The 23,300-nt window shown below is 42.0% G+C and overlaps 1 protein-coding gene across 2 annotated transcripts; it reads left to right on the top strand.

Moving 5' to 3' along the window:
* The first annotated feature begins 1,998 nt into the window (after nucleotides 1-1,998).
* LOC130361696 (vomeronasal type-2 receptor 1-like) lies at nucleotides 1,999-22,707 on the top strand. Of its 2 annotated transcripts, XM_056565008.1 has the most exons (6): nucleotides 1,999-3,080; nucleotides 6,846-7,137; nucleotides 8,277-9,140; nucleotides 14,179-14,409; nucleotides 19,865-19,988; nucleotides 21,598-22,707. In XM_056565008.1, exons 1-6 carry the CDS (start codon nucleotides 2,998-3,000, stop codon nucleotides 22,593-22,595), a joined length of 2,592 nt encoding a protein of 863 aa, XP_056420983.1. In that variant the 5' UTR covers nucleotides 1,999-2,997; the 3' UTR covers nucleotides 22,596-22,707. The 2 variants fall into 2 exon arrangements, with proteins under 2 accessions (XP_056420983.1, XP_056420984.1); XM_056565009.1 differs by lacking the exons at nucleotides 1,999-3,080; nucleotides 6,846-7,137 and adding an exon at nucleotides 7,548-7,636.
* Nucleotides 22,708-23,300: the final 593 nt, after the last annotated feature.

Genomic DNA, 23,300 nt, shown 5'->3' on the forward strand with positions numbered 1-23,300 from the left:
ACGCACGCGGCGATACCACATATGTTTATTTTTTATTTTATTTACACTGTTTTATTTTTTTTATGGGAAAAGGGGGGTGATTCAAACTTTTATTAGGGAAGGGGTTAAATGACCTTTATTAACACTTTTTTTTTACTTAGGGACCTATAACACTGCACACACTGATCTCCTATGCTGATCACTGGCGTGTATTAACACGCCTGTGATCAGTGTTATTGGCACTTGACTGCTCCTGCCTGGATCTCAGGCACGGAGTAGTCATTCGCCGATCGTACACCGAGGAGGCAGGTAAGGGCCCTCCCGGTGTCCTGTAAGCTGTTCGGGATGCCGCGATTTCACCGCGGCAGTCCCGAACAGCCCGACTAACTAGCCGGGATACTTTCACTTTCGCTTTAGAAGCGGCGGTCAGCTTTGACCGCCGCTTCTAAAAGGTTAATACCACACATTGCCGCGATCGGCGATGTGTGGTATTAGCCGCGGGTCCCTGCCGTTGATGAGCGCCGGGACCGACGCGATGTGATGCGGGGTCGCAGGGAGACCCCGCTTCATATCGCGGGAGCCGGCGCAGGACGTAAATATACGTCCTGCTTCGTTAAGGGGTTAAAAGAAAAAAGGTTTTCACCGGAGTACCCCTTTAAACCCACATGGGTGAGAACTGTTGCAAAATTTACCTGAAGATTTGCAGCTGCAGGAAAATGTTCACACATACATGCCCCTGACAGCAGAGCGTCGGCAGAACATATGGTGGGAGATTTATCAAAACCTGTCAAGAGGAAAAGCTGCTGAGTTGCCCATAGCAACCAATCAGAGCGCTTCTTTCTTTTTTGAAAAGGCCTCTGGAAAATGAAAGGAGCGAGCCGATTGGTTGCTATGGGCAACACAGCAACTTTTCCTCTGGACAGGTTTTGATAAATCTTCTCCATGGTCCCTAGAACCACTCGGAAATGTGTTGTCTCATAGACGGCAATGTCTATTATTTGTGCGGACACCTGAATTTAAATTTCTGTGCCAGATGTGAACAGCGCAGCAAAATCTAATTGAAATTAAGTGTCTATTCACATGTACAGTATCCAGTGCATATTGAAGCTGCATATTTTGGTGGAGATTTATTAAAACCTGTGCAGAGGAAAACTTGCCCAGTTGCCCATGGCAACCAATCAGATCACTTCTTTCATTTTGCAGAGTCCTTGTTAAAAATGAAAGAAGCGATCTGATTGGTTGCTATGGACAACTAGGCAACAGTTCCTCTGGACAGGTTTTTTTTTTTTTTAATCTTCCCCTTTATGTTGCAGATTTCAATGTAAATCTGCAGCTTCCAATCTATAGCATCTAATATATGCAGGATAATGTACATGTGAAAAAACTCTAAGGGCAGGGTCATACGGGGCGCATCCGCAGCATTTTTCTCCCTCCCGATGCACCAATGACAGTCACAGAGGGACAGCAGAGCGAGCTCCCAGATATGACCGGGTAGCACTGTGCAGATTTTTCCAGCGGGAAATCCGCCACTATGAGTGGACACACAGAGCTACCTACCTGCAGCTGGGAGCTCACTCTGCACTCCCTCTGTGACTGCTGTCGGCACATCCGCAGCGTCAAATACCCTGCAGATGCGCCCCTTGTGACCCTGCCCTCAGGGTGTATTCACATGTACAGTATCCTGCGCAAATTTAATGCTGCAGTATGAAGCTGCAAATTTTAATGTAAACTAAATGAATGAATGTAGCTTTAAATCTGTATATTTAGTCTGAGTGCCTAGGTGAAAATATGGCTTTTATGGTGTACTGTTTTTTTTTTTTTTTTTTTTTTTTTTTTAGGAAGGGGAATTGAGGTTTGTGTTATAAGTTATGGGCTCTGAATGATGCCATGCACTCTACTGTAATGGCATGGAATTCAATAGCGTCAATGAGGGGTCTTCGCAAGATGTAATAACTAAGAGATGTTTATGTGGTAGATTTTGCAGGTGACTTCATAGTGTTAAAGTGTACATGTGGTTAACAAAACTTTTTATATAATGTAGATAATACCATTATATGTACATTTTGTAACATACATTGATTTAAAAATGTGTATATTTTTGGGTGAAAAAAATCTGTCCCTGCAGCTATTGCCTGGGTGTCTCTGTGAGGCGATCATATACAGGAATTGAGTAGAGGACAAGCAGGGCTCTGTGCAGGCTCCTGGCTTGTAAATCAGCCTGATGTGTGAGCCAGGGGTGTATCACAGAGCCACACTGAACAGAGCCTTGCTTGTCCTCAGTGCACAGAGCCCTGTGTGGTGGCCCAGTATGGGAGTTGTTACCCCGTACCCTTGCTTCCCTGTCAGGCAGCCTCCTTAGAGTGTCCCAGGGGACCCCTGCATCTGTTCTTCTGTAATTGCATTGTGGTGGTCGCCTTGTGGATGTGGTGGTCAGGATGTTGCTGTGCAGGTTATAAAGGGTGCTATTAACCCTTGTCAGTCGTGACGCCAGGGTGAGGGTTAAATGCTGAGTGTATTGGCCTATCACCACCCTTCCCAAGGACGATAGGTGTTTGCAGAATAAAGTATTGTCCACAACCAGAGCTTCGCTGAAAACTTGCATCAACTTTTACTGAAGATTTTCTGTAACATGCGAACATACAAACAGTCTTTGTAACAGAGTCTATGAATAGCTTGGCTGAGATTGACCGTTGGTCGGACTTTGAGTAAGTTCTTCAGCTTGCAGGAATTTAGTATGCGCAGATCCGCTGGATATGGGGTTAAGTTTAGGTCCAGGGTCCTTGCCAGTAATTACGGAGAATTTATAAGAACTCACTGTGTAATTCAGCCGAGGCTGCAAGGCTTTGGCCTAGTAATTGTCGTTGTAAGTTGCGGAGGTCCTACCTCATTCAGTGACAGCAACCCAAGAGAGAGAATAATGGCCGCAGCTCCCTTATATGGGCAGGGCTGGCCGTTTTAGGATTGGTCCACGCCATCTGTCAATCAGCCTCACAAAGTGTTGTGGGTATCACATGGCCTATGAACCTCCAAAGGTCCTTTGCATTAACCATAGAGACTAAACCTCGTCACGTGACCCGCAGGTCCTGCGACACTGGCGCAAGGCAAGTACGCCTTCCATATACATTCATTTACATTTAATTGTGCAATATATTAGTTATCTAAGGGGTGACTAGGGGAAGACTAAACCTGAGGACCCCACGGTTCCTAGGAACTCTGACTTTGGGGACCCATACCAAGGTACTGTTTGCAATACGGTACCGGGACACCTCAGTATATTATCCCCTATCCTATGTATATAAGAATGTTGTATCTTTAAAGGGGTTATCCAGGAATTTTTTTTTATATGTATATCAATTGGCTCCAGAAAGTTAAACAGATTTGCAAATTACTTCTGTTAAAAAATCTTAATCCTTTCAGTACTTTTGAGCTTCTGAAGTTAAGGTTGTTCTTTTCTGTCTAAGTGCTCTCTGATGACACGTATCTCGGGAACCGCCCAGTTTAGAAGAGTTTTGCTATGGAGATTTGCTTCTAAACTGGGTTTAAACTGGGTGAGTTGTCATGTGATTGTTACCCAGGAGGTATAAGTGACCAGGTGACTTAAGGGTGACCAATGGGACCCCACCAGAGTCTCCCCCATAAAAGCCCTGGGAGGAGTCTCTTCTCTCTCTTAGTTCCTGAGTCTTTGCTGAGGTGCAGTCGAGCCTGAGTGTGTCTGGAGTCATAGGAGGCCTCAAGTCAAGTCTATAAGTAAGATAAAGTCACAGCTTAGTCTGTCTCCAGTCAAGTAAAGTCAGTCACTGTCATATATTATCAAATCAATGTGGCCTGCACTAAATTGTCCCAAACCACTGCAAGTCCCAGCAAGTCCAGTCTCTGAAATCACTGGTCACCTCCGTGGGCCTGGCTACACTGCATAGACTGTACCATCTGTCACTCAGTAAAGCTACTGTTGTCCCTGACTTGGCGTCGGAGTCATTATTGCCTCCCGTGCCTAGCCCAGGATCCAGCGGTATACCTTCAGGTGGTATTGAGGATAAACCATAGCCCTGTTTATCCTGAAAGTTCCTGGGCTTATTACGCAAAGGCAGTGCTAGCATACACATGAAAAGATTAACTCACTGTTCCAGTAGAGTATAAACGACCAGCCGGTCTTCTTTTTTTTTCTTCTCTTTTTTCAATAAAGTGCAGTATGCAACATTTACAATTCAGCCAGGTATTCTCAGCTCAGAGGTAACAGGATATGACGCAAAGTTTAGAGGGGCACGCCCCCTTGCTCACGCATGAGTAAGGGGGCGTGCCCCTCGAAACGTCGCGGCATATCCTGTTGCCTCTGAGCTGAGAATACCTGGCTGAATTGTAAATGTTGCATACTGCACTTTATTGAAAAAAGAGAAAAAAAAAAAAGAAGACTGGCTGGTCGTTTATACTCTACTGGAACAGTGAGTTAATCTTTTCATGTGTATGCTAGCACTGCCTTTGCGTAATAAGCCCAGGAACTTTGTGTATACTGCATGTTTGGGAGCTACAAGTGGAGCTCCGCACCTGGTGATTGATTGCGGCACCATAGAACTTTGCTCATTGTGATATCCCTGTTTATCCTCATTGTACAAAGCCCTGCTTGTCCTTAGTGCACAAAGTCCTGCTTGTCCTCAGTGTACAGAGCCCTGCTTGTCCTCAGTGTACAGAGCCCTGCTTGTCCTCAGTGTACAGAGCCCTTCTTGTCCTCAGTGTACAGAGCCCTGCTTGTCCTCAGTTTACAGAGCCCTGCTTGTCCTCAGTGTACAGAGCCCTGCTTGTCCTCAGTGTACAGAGCCCTGCTTGTCCTCAGTGTACAGAGCCCTGCTTGTCCTCAGTGTACAGAGCCCTGCTTGTCCTCAGTGTACAGAGCCCTGCTTGTCCTCAGTGTACAGAACCCTGCTTGTCCTCAGTGCACAGAGCCCTGCTTGTCCTCAGTGTACAGAGCCCTGCTTGTCCTCACTGCACAGAGCCCTGCTTGTCCTCAGTGTACAGAGCCCTGCTTGTCCTCAGTGTACAGAGCCCTGCTTGTCCTCAGTGTACAGAGCCCTGCTTGTCCTCAGTGTACAGAGCCCTGCTTGTCCTCAGTGCACAAAGCCCTGCTTGTGCTTGAGACACGCAGACAATAGCTGTAGGGACAAAAATATACAAATTTTTTAGCCAATGTATATTGCAAATATACATGTAATGTTTTCTACATTATAGTGTATAAAATGTTTTTGCTAATGACAGGTACACTTTAACATGAGTTTATCAAAGATTTTTATGAAACTCAAGAGATTAGATAGAAATATTACAATGTAGTGAGAGTAGAGGTGAGGCAGAGGTCTCAATTCACCCAAGTGCAAGCAAAAAGTTCAAAATGTGCTCACACAAAAACCATGCACTAGGATGCGGTCCATCACAAGCCCTTCTCCAAAAGGAGAGAAGCCCCCCAATAAACCAAACCCTTCGCTTCTGGGCCAAAAGGCACCTTCAAGGTTCCAGGTACAATGTCCCCATTTGCTGAAGCTACTCAGGGTCCGAAAGTGCTCCTGGCGAACAACTAGGTGTAAACCAAGCTGTTACCTAGGAGCCAGTAAAACCGGTTTGGCATCCCTTCTGGAGCAAGGATGCGCAGGGCATGGAGGGAGGTGAGGAAACAGATGGCCACACACACCTCCCCTAGATTGGCAGTAGGGACACCCAGAAGAGCTACTGCACCCTGACCAATGCTAGTGAACGTAAAAAGAAAAGGAAGGTCGGGACAGTTACAAAAAAAAGGTAAATAAATAAGTGAATGTGTGCAGTGTAAAACTGCCCGGACCTCCAGCCAGATCTATAAGAAATCCTCTGCTGATCAACAGCCAGAAGGCCGGAATGCTAGAGGTGAGTGCTCAGAAGAGTGAGAGAAAAAGTGTGTGCTATGTGCCATCTCAAGTGGGATGACGAACTCCCAACTTCATTCCAGCAACCTGGGGTCACCACTCCCAGGGCACTTTTGCACCTCAGCTCTCACTCTAGGGCCACCTACCTTAGGGCCAGATCCAACAGGAACAGGTCGCTTTAGGGACAGCTGCTGCTCTCTACAGCCATCTCTGGTACACCTGTCCCACTGTGTGGTTCACGATCCTGCATTGGTGGTCCTACACCGCCAACTAACAGAACAGATTCTACATGGTTGAGAAGCATAGTGAGTATTCAGATAAAATAAGGGGAACTAACTGACTACTATTATTGAGACCTAGCTTTCTATTGGGAAACCTACAGATTGGGGGCCCTACCTACCTAATGGAGAGACATACCTAGACATAAATGGGACCTTGAGTGCATGAAATGTTTAGAATAAAAACATATTAATGCAATGCAAACTGTAGCCCTGCAGATATTGCAAAACTTCAACTCCCAGCATGCCCGGACAGCCAACGGCCGTTGGCTATCCAGGCATGCTAGGAGTTGAAGTTTTGCAACATCTGGAGGGCAGAGCTGGTGCAAGGATTTTTGCCACCCTAGACAAAAGCTAATTTTGCCACCCTCTTGACTCCGGCCATTGGTCCGCCCTTTGACACACCCCATGCTGCAGGTTGTTAATTTCTTGCGACAGCCAGAGCGGTGACCCCCCCCCCCCCTATCCCCATAAAGAGAGCACTCTAGGTGCCTGCCTATTATGCGTATAGGTAGAGCCGGCCCTGTTAGCGGGCCACAGTTTGAGACCACTGTATTAATATGACAAAATGAGAAGGCATGGTTTACAAGAGACTTCCATATGCTGTGAAGTTTAAAGATGTTTTGTTTGGGATTCTCTTCACAGGAGAAAACATTATTTAGCCTTATAGGTAAATGTAAATATGCTCTGTTCTTTCCATATGCAGGTTCAATTTCCGGGCTTTGCGCTGGACTCGGGCCATGATGTTTGCCATTAATGAAATAAATAAACGAAAGGACATTCTACCGAGAATTACCTTGGGTTACCAGATTTTTGATACATGCTTCACTATCTCCAAATCAGTTGAAGCCACATTGACTTTCCTCACCGGGCAGAATGAAACCCACCCAAACTTTCGCTGCAGTGCAGGAGCTCCACTAGCAGCTGTCATTGGAGCAGGAGGGTCGGCCTTATCCATTGCCACTGCCAGGATACTTGGCCTCTATTATTTTCCACAGGTAAATTCTACATTGTTTTATATGCACATTAAATCAGATTTCAGATCACAATAAAGTGTTTGTCAAAGAGGAGAAAAAGGCTGTGCTATTTATCTAAAAACAGAGCCAAACTTATCCCCATGGGCTATGTCTGGTATTGCAGCTCCACCTTATTCTCAACTTAAATTTAGCTAACATTTAATTTCTCCATACACATTAAAAAAGTAAGCCAAACCTGCCGATCTCTGTGGGATTAGCTGACTGTCTTATATGTATAGAGGCCTCCCAATTACCCCCCAAAAGATAATGTTGGGGGTGAGAAGAATCAGGCATATTGGATTTTAACTGCCTGACTATTTTGTTCTCAGAGAGGTAAACTGCCAAGCCGAACGGAGTCATGTGTTTGGGGGACACAGGACAGATAGCTGTTGGCTGGTTGAACGTCTGGATGCCAGCGATTGAAGGTCTATGGACACCTAAACATATTCCCTAAGCCTAAATGATTGCCATTGCCAAAACTGTGGGCATTGTATTGAATCTATCATGCAGGCTCTATGACTGGTCTTATTAGATGTACCCTTCTTACCCTGATATTTACATACCAACATTATACTTCATTGACTCATCCCTGCAGCAATCCTTACAAAGAAGCTTGTCTCTCAGGCCATCTCTTAGAGCACTATAGATGGGGTTTTGCAACAGCTAAAGAATTATAGTTTGGAGGGGGGAGGGCCCAGTGGCAGGATACCCGCTATCAGACATTTTTTTCCTATCGTTTGGATAGAAGATAAGATGTCTGTGGGCAAAGTACCCCTTTAAAACATTTTATTACCCAATCAAAAGTCGTTTACTTTTTGCCTCCCGTTGAGATGGTACTGTATATGTAGCCTTTTAGAAACTATGTGACCCATAAGGTCTTGTGGAGAGCTTTTACAGAATCGGCACACAATGCTCCATTGGCGTGAGATTTCTGATGATATTGTACTGTAAAAAAATCAATATTTAAATGAACTGACCATTTAAACATTTGGACAGTTCCTGAGGGTTCATTATAGAACCACAGTGTCTAAAAACTGTGCATTAAAGTATAAATATAGGTTTTAAAAAACAAATTCATGACAGTTTTCTAAAGAACACCTATTTGTTTCTTTTATTTACAGGTGGGATATGCATCTTCTTGCTCAGTTCTCAGTGACAAATTTCAGTTTCCATCTTTTCTCCGAACGATACCTAGCGACCAAGCTCAGTCCAAAGGATTCGCTGATCTAGTCACATATTTTGGTTGGACGTGGGTTGGGACAATAGCAGCAGACGATGACTATGGGAAATATGGTATCAAGGTTTTCAAAGAAGAAGTTGAAAAAAATGGTGTATGCATTGCTTTTTCTGAAACACTGCCAAGGATCTATAACAAAGACACTATAGATAGCATTGTAAAGACAATACGTGGGTCGTCAGCCAATGTGATTGTCATCTTCTCATCAGACATTGACCTTAGTCCATTAATAGAAGCTCTTGCAGAGACTAATATTACTGGTAAAACCTATATAGCCAGTGAAGCCTGGACAACATCCGCACTAATAGCTAAGCCACAATACTTCTCATTTCTTGGAGGAACCATTGGGTTTGCTATTCGTAGAGCAGAAATACCAGGCTTTCAGCAATTTCTCCTTGACATTCACCCTGAACATGGGACTGATGATCTGGTATATGAGTTCTGGGAGGAAGCCTTCAACTGCACCTGGCCCACACAGAGAGCAGCTTTTTATACTAATATAAGTATAGAAGCAATTGTGGCAGGACGAAGAAGAAACATATCTCCTCGTCTCTGTACTGGAAAAGAACAGTTTAAGGATATATTGAATACATACACTGATGTGTCAGAACTTCGCATCACGTACAGTGTTTACAAATCTGTTTACACCATTGCCCATGCCCTGCATGATCTAGATGTGTGTGTGCCAGGAAAAGGTCCTTTTCCATCGGCTGCATGTGCAAATTTGCTTGATTTTGAGCCATGGCAAGTAAGTATTTCTTTTACTAACATGCAAGTTTAAAATGTAATTTTCACAGTATATTGAACATAAACTCAATTATTTAAAAACACGTCCCTATACTTAAGGGAATGTAAGAAAAAAATATAAGGACTTTTTTTTTTTTTTTTTAAAGAATTAAGCAGCATAAAATTCTATTAGCGATCATTCCAATTTGGGAGAGAGACTATAACAAATGCCAGGCTACAATAGGTCACCAAGGGTATAGGTCACAGTAGGGCAGTATGGAGCGTGGACTTCTACTGCAGGGCTTGATGACAGTACATAAAAGAAGTGAAAGAGATTGTTCAAGGAGCAGACAAAGGTATTACCTTTCTTTGCAACATTAGCAACATCAAGCTGTTACTGGCCTCTGTGTGCAGGCAGGGTTTTGTCCACATGTGATGATCATGATCCATTGCCCCCCGCCCCCCCCCCCCCCCCCCTATCATCCTGGAAGGTATATGTCCAAGATGACAGGAAGCCAGATGACATAAAGCACCTTGGATTGAGAAAAGATATTGCCTTTTCTGCTCCCTGAACAAGAGCAGAACTGGGCACTGTCAGTGGCAAAACATTAACCTTTCTAATATTCTTTATAAGAAAATGTTATTTCCGTTTTATAGAAATCATGGCTTTGTCCAAGCTGAAGCACAGGCATGGACAAGGTCCAGTAAGTAAGGGAGTCTGAAAGTACTCTGTGCTCTCTCCTGTCTGATAGTACTCCTCTGTGCTCTCTCCTGTCTTATAGTACTCCTCTGTGCTCTCTCCTGTCTGAAAGTACTCTGTGCTCTCTCCTGTCTGATAGTACTCCTCTGTGCTCTCTCCTGTCTGATAGTACTCATCTGTGCTCTCTCCTGTCTGATAGTACTCCTCTGTGCTCTCTCCTCTCTGATAGTACTCCTCTGTGCTCTCTCCTCTCTGATAGTACTCCTCTGTGCTCTCTCCTGTCTGATAGCACTCCTCTGTGCTTTCTCCTGTCTGATAGGACTCCTCTGTGCTCTCTCCTGTCTGATAGTACTCCTCTGTGCTCTCTCCTCTCTGATAGTACTCCTCTGTGCTCTCTCCTTTCTGATAGGACTCCTCTGTGCTCTCTCCTGCCTGATGGCACTCCTCTGTGCCCTCTCCTGCCTGATAGCACTCCTTTGTGCTCTCTCCTGTCTGATAGTATTCCTCTGTGCTCTCTCCTGTCTGATAGTACTCCTCTGTGCTTTCTCCTGTCTGATAGGACTCCTCTGTGCTCTCTCCTGTCTGATAGGACTCTTCTGTGCTCTCTCCTGTCTGATAGGACTCCTCTGTGCTCTCTCCTGTCTGATAGTACTGCTCTTTACTCTCTCCTGTCTGATAGTACTCCTCTGTGCTTTCTCCTGTCTGATAGTACTCCTCTTTACTCTCTCCTGTCTGATATTACTCCTCTATGCTCTCTCTTGTCTGATAGTACTCCTCTGTGCTATCTCCTGTCTGATAGTACTCCTCTTTACTCTCTCCTGATATTACTCCTATATGCTCTCTCTTGTCTGATAGCGCTCCTCTGTGCTCTCTCCTGTCTGATAGCACTCCTCTGTGCTCTCTCCTGTCTGATAGCCCTTCTCTGTGCTCTCTACTCTCTGAGAGTACTCCTCTCAGCTCAGGAGAGAGCACCGGGGTGACTAGTGATATCGATCAGCAGACACCCCTTGCAAATGCCCAGGGGGTCTTTAGACCCCCCATGTCGGCAATCAGCGCAAATCGCCAGTGAATTCACACCGACGATTTGCGCTGATTCCGCGTCATACGGGTCTGTGGTGACCCGGAAAATAAGGGGGATCGGGGTTGTCCAAGACACCCATGATCCCCCTGAAGGGATAGGAGTGAGGTGGTAGTGGTCTCTAAACTTTAGCCCTCCAGATGTTGCAAAAATTCAACTCCCAGCATGCCCAGACAGCTGTTTGGGCATGCTGGTATTTGTAGTTTTGCAACAGCTGAAGATCTACAGTTTAGAGACCATTGCACAGTGATCTCTAAACTGTGGCCCTCTAGATCTTGCAAAACTACAACTCCCAGCATGCCCACACAGCGGTTTGTACAGGGTACATTCACATGGGTAGGTTTACAGTAAGTTTCCTGCTTGAAGTTTGAGCTGCGGCAAATTTTTCGCCGCAGCGCAAACTCCTAGCCGGAAACTCACCGTAACCTGCCAGTGCGAATGTACCCTAAAACACTGCACTAACACATAATAAAGGGTAAAACACTACATATACACCCCCTTAAACTGTCCCCCCCAATAAAAATGAAAAACGTATTGTATGGCAGTGTTTTCAAAATGGAGCCTCCAGCTGTTGCAAAACAACAATTCCCAGCATTTCCGGACAGCCACTGACTGTCCAGGCATGCTGGGAGTTTAGCAACAGCTGGAGGCACCCTGTTTGGGAATCACTGGCGTAGAATACCCCTATGTCCACCCCTATGCAATCCCTAATTTAGTCCTCAAATGCGCATGGCGCTCTCTCACTTCGGAGCCCTGTCGTATTTCAACAGTTTAGGGCCACATATGGGGTATTTCCGTACTCGGGAGAAATTGCACTACACATTTTGGGGGGCTTTTTCTCCTTTTACCCTTTATGAAAAGGAAAAGTTGGGGGCTACACCAACCTGTTAGTGTAAAAAAATAAAAATGTTTACACTAACATGCTGGTGTTGCCCCATACTATTATTATTTTCACAAGCATTAAAAGGGAAAAAAGACCCCCAAAATTTGTAACGCAATTTCTGCTGAGTACGGAAATACCACATATGTGGGCGTAAAATGCTCTGCTGACGCACAACAAGGCTCAGAAGTGAGAGCGCACTATGTACATTTGAGGCCTAAATTTGTGATTTGCACAGGGGTGGATGATTTTACAGCGGTTCTGACATAAACGCAAAAAAAGAAATACCCACATGTGACCCCACAGGTGAAAATCCAAGTTGGATGGAAAAATTAAAAATGCTGGTGTTACCCTAAATTTTTCATTTTCACAAGGGAAAATAGGAAAAAGGCCCCCCAAAATTTGTAACCCCATTTCTTATGAGTAAGAACATACCCCAAATGTGGACGTAAAGTGCTCTGTGGTCAAACTGCTCAGAATAGAAGGAGCGCTATTGGGATTTTGAAGAGAAAATTTGTGCGGAATTGAAGGCCACATGTGTTTACAAAGCCCCCATAGTGCCAGAACAATGGACCCACCCCACATGTGACCCCATTTTGGAAACTACACCCCTCACTTAATGTTATAAGGGGTACAGTGAGCATTTACACCCCACAGGTGCCTGACAGATTTTTGGAACAGTAGTCCGTGAAAATGAAAAATGTAATTTTTCATTTGCATAGCCCACTGTTCCAAAGATCTGTAAAACGCCAGTGGGTTGTAAATACTCGGAATACTAGGAAGATTTCTCTCCTTTTACCCCTTGTAAAAATTCAAAAATTGGGTCTACAAGAACATGCGAGTGTAAAAAATGAAGATTTTGAATTTTCTCCTTCGATTTGCTGCTATTCCTGTGAAACACCTAAAGGGTTTATAAACCTTTTGAATGTCGCGTTGAATACTTTGGGGGGTTCAGTTTTTATAATGGGGTAATTTATGGGGTATTTCTAATAAGAAGGTCCTTCAAATCCACTTCAAAACTGAACTGGTCCCTGAAAAATTTTGATTTTGAAAATTTTGTGAAAAATTGGAAAATTGCTGCTGAACTTTGAAGCCCTCTGATGTCTTCCAAAAGTAAAAACATGTCAACTTTATGATGCAAACACAAAGTAGACATATTGTATATGTGAATCAATATATAATTTATTTGTAATATTCATTTTCCTTATAAGCAGAGAGCTTCAAAGGAAAAAAAAATGCAAAATGCAAAATTTTTTCATCAAATTTGGGAATTTTTCACCAAGAAATGATGCAAGTATCGACAAAAATTTACCACTAACATAAAGTAGAATATGTCACGAAAAAACATTCTCGGAATCAGAATGAAAGGTAAAAGCATCCCAGAGTTATTAATGCTTAAAGTGACAGTGGTCAGATGCGCAAAAAATGGCCGGGTCCTACACTGAAAATTGGCTGGGTCCTTAAGGGGTTAAAGTGGGTTTACAAAAATGTATTGAGGATAGGTCATCAATATCAGATTGGTGGGGTACGGGCCCCCATCAGTGTTTGCCATAGCGGTTGCACCACCATACACAGCGAACGGAACAGGGGCTGGTATGGGTTACTGCAGCTCAGCTCCCTTTCAGTTCAATGCATGTATGGAGCTATCAGCTTTCGAGTTTGTTTCACTCTTAACATTATCATAGGTTCTTCAACAACTTCATGCCATGCAATTCAGGCCTAATGCAATTTACTAATGTGCTGGGTTCTAATAGTGTTGAGCGCGAATGTTCCAAATGCAAATTCTTACCGCGAATATCGGCACTTCGCGATTTCACGAATATTTAGAATATAGTGATATATGTACGTAATGACAAACATTCATTTGTTTTAATGCAAATTTTTATGTGAATTTATGCAAATAACGGCACTTCCAGACTAGACACTGATCCCTCCCTTCTTTTGGGTGAAAGATATAATTGCACATGCGCACTATGTAAATTTCATTACAAATTTTCGCAAAAATAAAAAAAGAGAACGAACATAGTGAATATGCGAATTTCGCGAACATAGGACGTATATTCGTCCATTTATTTGCTAAATATCGCAAATTCGAATATGGCCCCTGCAACTCATCACTAGACATGAATAGGATGACTTTTGTACAGAGGGTTTAGGAAAGATTTTGTAATTCCTGTGAATATTACTGACACTATGCCATCATCTAATTTAATCTGGCTCTGGAACTATCTTTTATATACTGACATTTTTATATACTAACAGTAATAGGTATTTTAAACATTGTGGTTGCAGATTAAAGTGGGTCGATCTGTTTTACTTTATTACGCAAATGTTCAGGAAAAAAATGTTTTTGTGTTAATGTCATTTAATGTTAATATGATTTGTTTTATATTTTCCTACAGCTTATGTACTATTTGAAGAATGCGAAATTTACAGTTTTTACAAATGAATCCATGAAGTTTGATGACTCAGGAGATGTAGACGGATATTATGACATATTAAATTGGCAGCGGCATAACAATGAGACATTGTCTTTTGTAAAAATGGGATATTATAATTACAAAGGAGCTGGAGCAATTAATGAACTTAAAATAGACAACAGCTCAATATTGTGGAACACCCCGACTGGATTGGTAGGTACCATGTATAAACTATAAATTACAATAGTTTACAAACCATATGCAAAGAATCATGGTATATTTAATCAGGTTATTCTAATCTAGAGCATTTCTGCATCTTGTTTCCACAACTTAGATTAAAGTCATGGAGAGTTAAAGCAGTTATCCAGGAAGAAAAAAAACAGGGATAATTTCTTTCAAAGACCGCTCCCTGTCTGTCTCCAGGTTGGGTGTGGTTCTGCAGAGCAGTTCCATTGAAGTGAATGAAGCCAAGTTGTAATACCACACCCAAAGTGGAGACAGACAGGGAGCTGTCTTTGAAATAAATTAGGTCTGTTTCTCGATTCCTGGATAACCCCTTTAACCCCTCAAGGTCTCAGCCCATTTTCCCCTTAAGGACTCAAAATAATCTTCTGCACTTTTGCACTTTCGTTTTTCCTCATCACCTTCTAAAAATTATAACGCGTTCAATTTTGCACCTACAGACCCATATAAGGGCTTGTTTTTTGCCTCACCAATTGTTCTTTGTAATGACATTGCTTATTTTATAACATAATCTGTGGAGAAACAAAAATAATTATTTGTGGGGTGAAATGAAAAAAAAAAAAGCCATTTTGCAACTTTTTTGGGCTTCCGTTTCTACGCCGTGCACTTTTCAGTAAAAATGACACCTTATCTTTATTCTGTAGGTCATAGTTACATAGTTACATAGTTACATAGTTAGTACGCTCGAAAAAAGACATATGTCCATCAAGTTCAACTAGGGAATTAAGGGGTAGGGGTGTGGCGCGATATTGGGGAAGGGATGGAATTTTATATTTCTTCAGGTCCATACGGTTACAGTGATTCCCAATTTATGTAGGTTTTATTTATTTTACTACTTTAGAAAAAATTAAAACTGCTTGTACCGAAATTAGTATTTTTAAAATTGTCATCTTCTGATCCCTATAACTTTTTTATTTTCTGTGTTCGGGGCTATATGAGGGCTCATTTTTTTGCGTCGTGGTCTTTAGTTTTTATCGGTACCAATTTTGTTTTGATGGGACTTTTTGATCACTTTTTTGTTATATTTTTATGGTATATGAAGTGACCAAAAATTCACAATTTTGGACTTTAGTATTTGGTATTTCTTCATGTGTACGCCATCAACCATGCAGTTTAGCTAACATTATATTTAAATAGTTCGGACATTTATGCACTCGGTGTTACCACATATGATTTTTTTTTCAAACTTTTATTGGGGGGGGCTTATTCACATGTACTCTCTTTAAATACAATTTTTTTTTACACTTTTTACTTTTTTTTAGCACTCACACGGGGCTATACCATGCTATCTTCTGATTGCATACACTGATCGGTGTTATGCTATGTTATTAGCACTCTGCTGCTACAGCCTGCTGAGGCATGGTGCAGTAGATCGCCGATCGGACGACCAGGAGGCAGGTGAGGACCCTCCTTTCGTCTAGTAAGCTGATCGGGACATCACAATTCTGTCGCTATAGTCCCGATCAGCTCCACTGAGCTGCCGGGATAGTTTTACTTTCACTTTAGATGCCGTGATCGGCGGTGCCCAGCATTAGCCGTGGGTCCTGGCTGCCCGTAGCGGTAACGGTTTAAACCCCGTTAGCGGGACTCAGGACGGACAGGTACACCCTGAGTCCTTAAGTGCCAGGATGTCAGGGCATATCTGTATGCCCTGTCTCCTTAAGGGGTTAAAGGGGTTATCTAGGAATTGAAAAACAGACCTAATTTCTTTCAAAGACCACTCCTTGTCTGTCTCCACTTTGGGTGTGGTATTACAACTTGGCTCCTTTCACTTCAATGGAACTGTACTGCAGAACTGCTGGAGACAGACAGGGAGCGGTCTTAGTTTTTCGATTCCTGGATAACCTCTTTAAAGTGTGTAAAACAGCTCACTCAGTGGTTTTTGGCTTCTGAACTACCTTCAGTGGTCACAACCAGGCTAGAGGGAGAAAGGGAGCCCTCACTCTCAAAATAGGTGTGGTCCCAGATATTTATTTATCTTGTGGATATGCTATAAATGTCCCAGATGGGAATACCTATTTGTTGGAAAACAAAGTACTAATTTAAAAAATAAGTGGTAATGTATGGCATCACCCTCCATTATCAGTGTTCTGCAACTTGTTTAATCATCTTATTTAGCTGGTTAACCCCTTCCCACATTCTGATGTAGATGTGCATTGGGGACATATGTAGCAGGCTGTTGGGATCAGACTTAAGATTAACTCCCTAGATTCTGCAGTCAATATCACCTAGCTTATTGGTGGTTATTTGACCCATGCCAGACCTGTCACATCTTCGGCCATCCCCACATGCAACATAATCGTGGGGTGGCAGTTGGTTGTTTTTAACAATATGAAAAGAATCATCCCCCTTATTTAAAAATGATGCAACCCCTCCCAATCCTTACAAATTTTAAATATAATTGCTTTTTACCATGTGTGGAAATGCAATAATAATTAACCCCTTAAGGACCAAGAACGTACAGGTACGTCCCTGGTCCTGCTCCCGTGATATAACGCGGGGTTACACGGTAACCCCGCATCATATCATGGCGAGCCCGGCATCATAGTGAAGCCGGGACCCGCCGCTAATAGCGCGCAGTGCCGATCACGGCTAAAAGCGAAGGTGAAACCATGCCGATTAACTCAGTGGGCTGTTCGGGATAGCCGCGGCGAAATCACGGCATCCTGAACAGCTTACAGGACAGCGGGAGGGCCCCTACCTGCCTCCTCGCTGTCCGATCGCCGAATGACCGCTCAGTGCCTGAGATCCAGGCATGAGCAGTCATGCGGCAGAATCGTCGATCACTGGTTTCCTATGAGAAACCAGTGATCAATGATAAAGATCAGTGTGTGCAGTGTTATAGGTCCCTATGGGACCTATAACACTGCAAAAAAAAAAGTGAAAAAAAAAAGTGAATGGATATCATTTAACCCCTCCCCTATTAAAAGTTTGAATCACCCCCTTTTCCCATAAAAAAAAAAAAAAAACACAGTGAATAAAAATAAACATATATGGTATCACCGCGTGCGGAAATGTCCGAATTATAAAAATATATCATTAATTAAACTGCTCGGTCAATGGCGTGCGCACAAAAAAATTCCAAAGTCCAAAATAGTGCATTTTTGGTCACTTTTTATATCATTTAAGATCAATAAGTCCTATCAATGCAAAAATTGTACCGTTAAAAACTTCAGATCACGGCGCAAAAAATGAGCCCTCATACCGCCTCATACACGGAAAAATAAAAGAGTTATAGGGGTCAGAAGATGACAATTTTAAACGTATTAATTTTCCTGCATGTAGTTATGATTTTTTCCAGAAGTCCGACAAAATCAAACCTATATGAGTAGGGTATAATTTTAATTGTATGGACCTACAGAATAAAGATAAGGTGTAATTTTTACCGAAAAATGTACTACGTAGAAACGGAAGCCCCCAAAAGTTACAAAACTGAGGTTTTTTTCCAATTTTGTTGCACAATGATTTTTTTTTCCGTTTCACCGTAGATGTTTGGGCAAAATGACTGACGTCATTACAAAATAGAATTGTTGGCGCAAAAAATAAGCAATCATATGGATTTTTAGGTGCAAAATTTAAAGAGTTATGATTTTTTAAAGGCAAGGAGCAAAAAACGAAAATGCAAAAACGGAAAAAACCCCGGTCCTTAAGGGGTTAAAAGTTATTGTTATTAATCCTAAATGGTGAACACAAAAAAAAAAAAAAAATAACAGAATAATAGAAAAAATTTGTTACTAGTTATAAAGGTCAGAGCTTGGCATGTGAAGATTTCTTTTTTTTTTTTCTTCCAGTTTTTAATTTATTAAAATAATAAAACATAACAGAGATGTTAGAGTATTGGAGACATATGGAGGGAGCATGCTTTGGCTGTAGGATACAACTGACACTTGATGCTGTTGGGATCAGACTTATTTTTCCCCCTTAGATGCTGCAGTCAATAACATCTAGGTTATTTATGGTTATTTAATAGATGTCAGTCCTGTCACATCTCTGACCTACTCCCCAGTCGGTTGGCAAGACAGCTGGGGGCTTTCAGAAGGCCTTCACTTGATAGGATGGCACTTTGACAGTACAATTCTGAACATATGTATCGCAGTGTACTGGATGTGTGATCAAGTGATTGCATATTCAAATCTCAAATGATCAAAATAATCAAAAAGAAAAAAAATATATATAGGGTACATTCCCACACGGCGTATTTGCTGCTGCATATTTTATTTTCCCTGTTGAAGTCAATGGGTAGGAAAATACGCAGCACCAAATACGCACCAAATACGCAGCAAAATACGCCGTGTGGGAATGTACCCATAAAAAGAATCATCTATATGTTATATGATCTCACCCCCCCATCCTTTATCATTTTAAACAATAAAATCAAAACAAAATAAAAACAAATAAATGCAATAATTTTTTACTGTGTGTGGAAATGTCTGAGCTATTAAAATATAATGTTATTGATCCTACATGGTAAACACCAAAAACTAAAACAAAAATGCCAGACCAACAGCAAAAATGAGTTATTAGTTATAAGGGGTTGAATATGGGAAGGTGTAGATTTCTGTTTTCAGTTTTGAATTTATTAAAAGTAAAACATAACACAAATGTTGGGTATCACTGCAATTGTACTATCCTGCAAAATAATTTACAATGTTTATTATACTGCATGTTAAACTGTGTAAAAACAAGGCATGGCTTTCAGAAGCTGAGGTGTTAAAGAGTACCTGTAATCAAACCATATTTTCTAAACTAACTCAGGATTATATTTCCAACTTCTAACACTCCTAACGCCCTTAAAAAAACAATTCCAACTTTAAAAAGCTCTGTATCATACCTTTCCATTGTGTGAGCTCCCGGCAGGAGAAAGTGGGCATTTCCCAGCTTTCTCGACATCACGGAAGCCTGCGAGAGCTCTGCCTCACCATGCCCCGCACGCACTTCCTGAGTTTGGTCTCCTGCCAGGCCAGGAGGAGACCAAACTCACTGTTTGACTTGTGGCAGGGAACAGAACAGAGCCACCTAGTGGCTGTTTTTTCAATCACATTAAAAACATATAAAGGTTGAGAATTTTAACAGCAAGTAAATAGCAAAGTGTCTTATAATGACATAAGGAACAATATATAAAAATTTTAGTTTGGTGACAGGTACTCTTCAAAGATAGAAAATACAGAAATGTAAATTGGAATGGTCATTGCGGGGTTCATGGGATTAGGAAATGGGAAAGCATTAAACATTTTCCACAGTGAATGAAATATTTACATAATATTTACATCATCAGGGGAGCAGATTTTATATAAACATAGAAGTAAACAAAGACATATTCCAAAACCAATAAAATACAATAAATCTGTATTATAAAATAGTATAATGTCTAATATTTAATATGCACAGTAAAGTTCATTCAAACCTGTTTTCCCCTTCACTCTAGCCTCCAGTATCGGTTTGCAGTAACAGCTGTATTCCAGGTACAAGAAAAGGCATTCGACAAGGAGAACCAGTGTGCTGCTTCGATTGTATTTTATGTGCAGAAGGAGAGATTACCAATGAAACAGGTAAAGTCAGTTCTGAAATGTCTCATGACAGAGAACCCATTCAAAAATGGGCAGCCGGACCCAGATTGGAAATGTGCGGCTAGCCAGATGCTGAGTAAAACCTCTTTAAGATGACCACCCAAAATTGCAATAACAAGACTGTTCTAGAGGGGTGGTCTTCGCAAATAAAATGGTCAGTATGCATAGTATATCATGAAACCAACACATTTGCTCAGGGAATCTAGTCTTGATAGAGGGGTTGTCTTTTCAAAGAGGTCACATTTTGGGGAGGTTTCACTGTATTACATAGTCAAATCAGTGACTATTTATGTGTGGATGGCTGTAATGCAGCTGGAGTCCACCAGAGAGGGGGCTGCTCCTCCATATCATCTCTTTCTGACTTGTTTAGGCTGTTTCTAAGTGGGGTCCCTTAAAGAACACATGAATATTGGGAGTAAAGCCTTTGAAAGGAAGGCACCAGGCTACTCTAGCACAAATGCCTGGTGACACAGAGGTTTAAAGAAAACCTGTCAGCTTGATCTACCTTTCCAGACTACCCCCAGTACATTATACATGTTATAAAATGTGTCCTGGTGGGGTCTCCATATGTTCCAGCCAATGCCCCAATTTCCCTTTAAACTTCTTTGAACGGTGTTTGCGTCATTTACTAATTTTGTAGTAATGGACAAAACTAGTCACTGCTGTTTGCCTTTGATCCCTCCATGGCAGGTGCGATTGACAGGCACGGAGCATTATTGTGTTTGACATTAATGCCCTGTGCGAAGAAGAGGATGCTGCGGGACACCTTCCAGGATTATTATGCTGCTGTCCTAGCATACATGATATTCATTCTGACCAAAAGGGTATAGCACTGTGGTGCCTGGATGATTCCTGGCTTCTGAAAGGTTTCTCGTGGCATTCAGGCTATTGAGGCTATTACACGCATCATTGGCTGCAGACAGGGACATATGAAGCTCCTTGCCTGTCAATCACAGCTGCCAAGATTTTATCAGAGGCAAAAAGTGGTGATTAGTTTCAGCCATAAAACCACCTCACTACTTGGCAGTAATTGGCATAAGGTGTGCAACTGAACAGAAGTTCTTTTTCTGTGGACTGCACCAATGGCCTACTATAACACAGACACAGTAAGAATGATTATTTTAGGACCCACAGGACAGTGTGACCAGACTTATAGGGTAAAACCTGGTGACATGTTCCCTTTAGGCTATGTTCACATGGCAGAATTCCTGTATGGATTCTGTATTGAAATCCGCATGGAAATTCTTCATTTGTTTCAAGCTTATTGAGTTCAATGGGATTCCACAGTCCCATTCACACAGCATTATTTGCACAGCGTACATTCCACATTAAAATTCCGCAATCCACGTTCCGCAAAGATATAATTCATGTCTTACATTTTTGTGGGATTCGGTGCAATTCCGCACAAAATTGAACTATAGTAATGAATACAGACACTTTTTTACATGCACTATTAATTCATGCAATAATCTAATTGAAAGATGCCGAATTCTGCTGTTTGCACATAGCCTTAGTCAAGCCGGTCTGGAAGGGAAGAGGGCTGTGTTTCTAAATGGAAAGTATCTAACTCACTGCAATGGCTGTTTTTCAGATGCAAGAGAATGTATAGCGTGTCCTTCAGACTTCTGGTCTAATTCTCACAGAAATGAGTGTGTGCTGAAAGAAGTGGAATTCCTTGCTACTGATGAAGCTTTGGGGATAACACTGATATTTCTTGCTGTGTTTGGTGCTTCCCTGGTTATCGCCTTCACCGTCATCTATATCATGTATAGAGAGACTGCCCTGGTCAAGGCAAATGACCGCAGCCTGAGTTTTCTTATTCAAATCTCACTGGTGTGTACTTTCATGACTTCAATTCTTTTTGTGGGGAAACCAGAGGCATGGTCATGTATGGCACGACAAACCACTCTAGCCTTAGGGTTTTCTTTGTGTCTTTCCTGCATACTTGGTAAAACAATTGTTTTGATGTTAAGGAAGAGAGCTGCCAAGTCAAAAACGGCTGAAAAAACTACACCGATAAACTTTAAACCTTTGTATCAAAAAATTGTTGCCGTCACTGGCTTAACAATCGAAGTTGGGATATGTACGGCTTATTTAATTCTGACACCTCCTTGGGTTTACAAAAACATGGAGTCCCAAAATGTCAGGATAATTCTTGAGTGTAATGAAGGTTCCATAGAGTTCTTGTGCTCCATGTTTGGGTTTGATGTCTTCCTAGCCATACTGTGCTTTATAACTGCCTTTGTAGCTCGGAAACTTCCGGACAATTTCAATGAGGCTAAGTTTATCACCTTTGGCATGCTGGTCTTCTTCATTGTCTGGATATCCTTTGTTCCAGCTTATTTGAGCACAAGAGGGAAATTCAAAGTAGCTGTTGAAATTTTTGCTATTTTGGCATCAAGTTTTGGTTTACTTGGTTGTATTTATGTCCCTAAAGGATACATAATTTTGATAAAACCAGAGAGAAACACTGAAGAAATTGTTGGTGGCAAAGCTGCCACTAATGACAAAAGTGCTCCAGCAACATCAGCTTCTATAACTAGTGAGATAAATAGTACAACTATATCCACTGTTGTGCTTGATGATTAATCTCTACGTAGTTTGACTGACGGCAACAATGATACAAAAATATTACATTAAAAGTGGGGTCACACATTGCGTATATGTAGCATGTTTCACGCTGCGCAAAATGTGTTGCACAAGGGAAAATATGCTGCATATTCTCCTATGCACAAACGCACAGGGCTTTCCGGCAGTGTTGTGTGTGCAGCAAGATTTGGGGGGGTGGGGCCAGTGCGGCAACGTGATTGTGATGCGCGAGTCCACCTCCAAACCTCACTGCGCACACAGGGCTGCCGCGAGAAAGCCCTGTGTGTTTGCACAAAGGAGCAATTATGCACCGTATTTCCCACTGCGCAGCGCATTTTGCGCAGAGGGAAATATGCTGCGTAAAAGCAATGTTTGACCTCACCCTAAAAGAAAAGCAAACCCCTTTTTCTTTGCCAAAACTGGAATTGGATCTTAAACATGGGAAGGTTTGAAGGCTTATATATCCCCTCACATTTGGATCCCATTCCACCCTTGCAGAAGAAAAATGTTAGTGGCATCAATACTGCAATTTCCCTAACTGAATCTGACCTCATGGGGAAGTGCAGTTTTCAGAAATGTAACTTCTTTCCTTTTTTAAACATTTTGTGGAATTATATATATTTTAAAGGAAAAAAAACAAAGTGCATTTAAAAATGTCAAGCATGCATGGGTTACATGTAGCTTATGCAACAGATATCAAAGATC

This window comes from Hyla sarda, chromosome 3, assembly GCF_029499605.1.
Source record: "Hyla sarda isolate aHylSar1 chromosome 3, aHylSar1.hap1, whole genome shotgun sequence".
Lineage (NCBI taxonomy): Eukaryota > Metazoa > Chordata > Amphibia > Anura > Hylidae > Hyla > Hyla sarda.

Excerpts from the sequence above, each read along its gene's own strand:
- LOC130361696 (XM_056565008.1), top strand. The coding sequence starts at position 2,998 with ATGAACCTCCAAAGGTCCTTTGCATTAACCATAGAGACTAAACCTCGT. Across the intron at positions 3,081-6,845 it reads TCCTGCGACACTGGCGCAAG|GTTCAATTTCCGGGCTTTGC; the intron begins GCAAGTACGCCT and ends TTCCATATGCAG. Across the intron at positions 9,141-14,178 it reads TTGATTTTGAGCCATGGCAA|CTTATGTACTATTTGAAGAA; the intron begins GTAAGTATTTCT and ends ATTTTCCTACAG.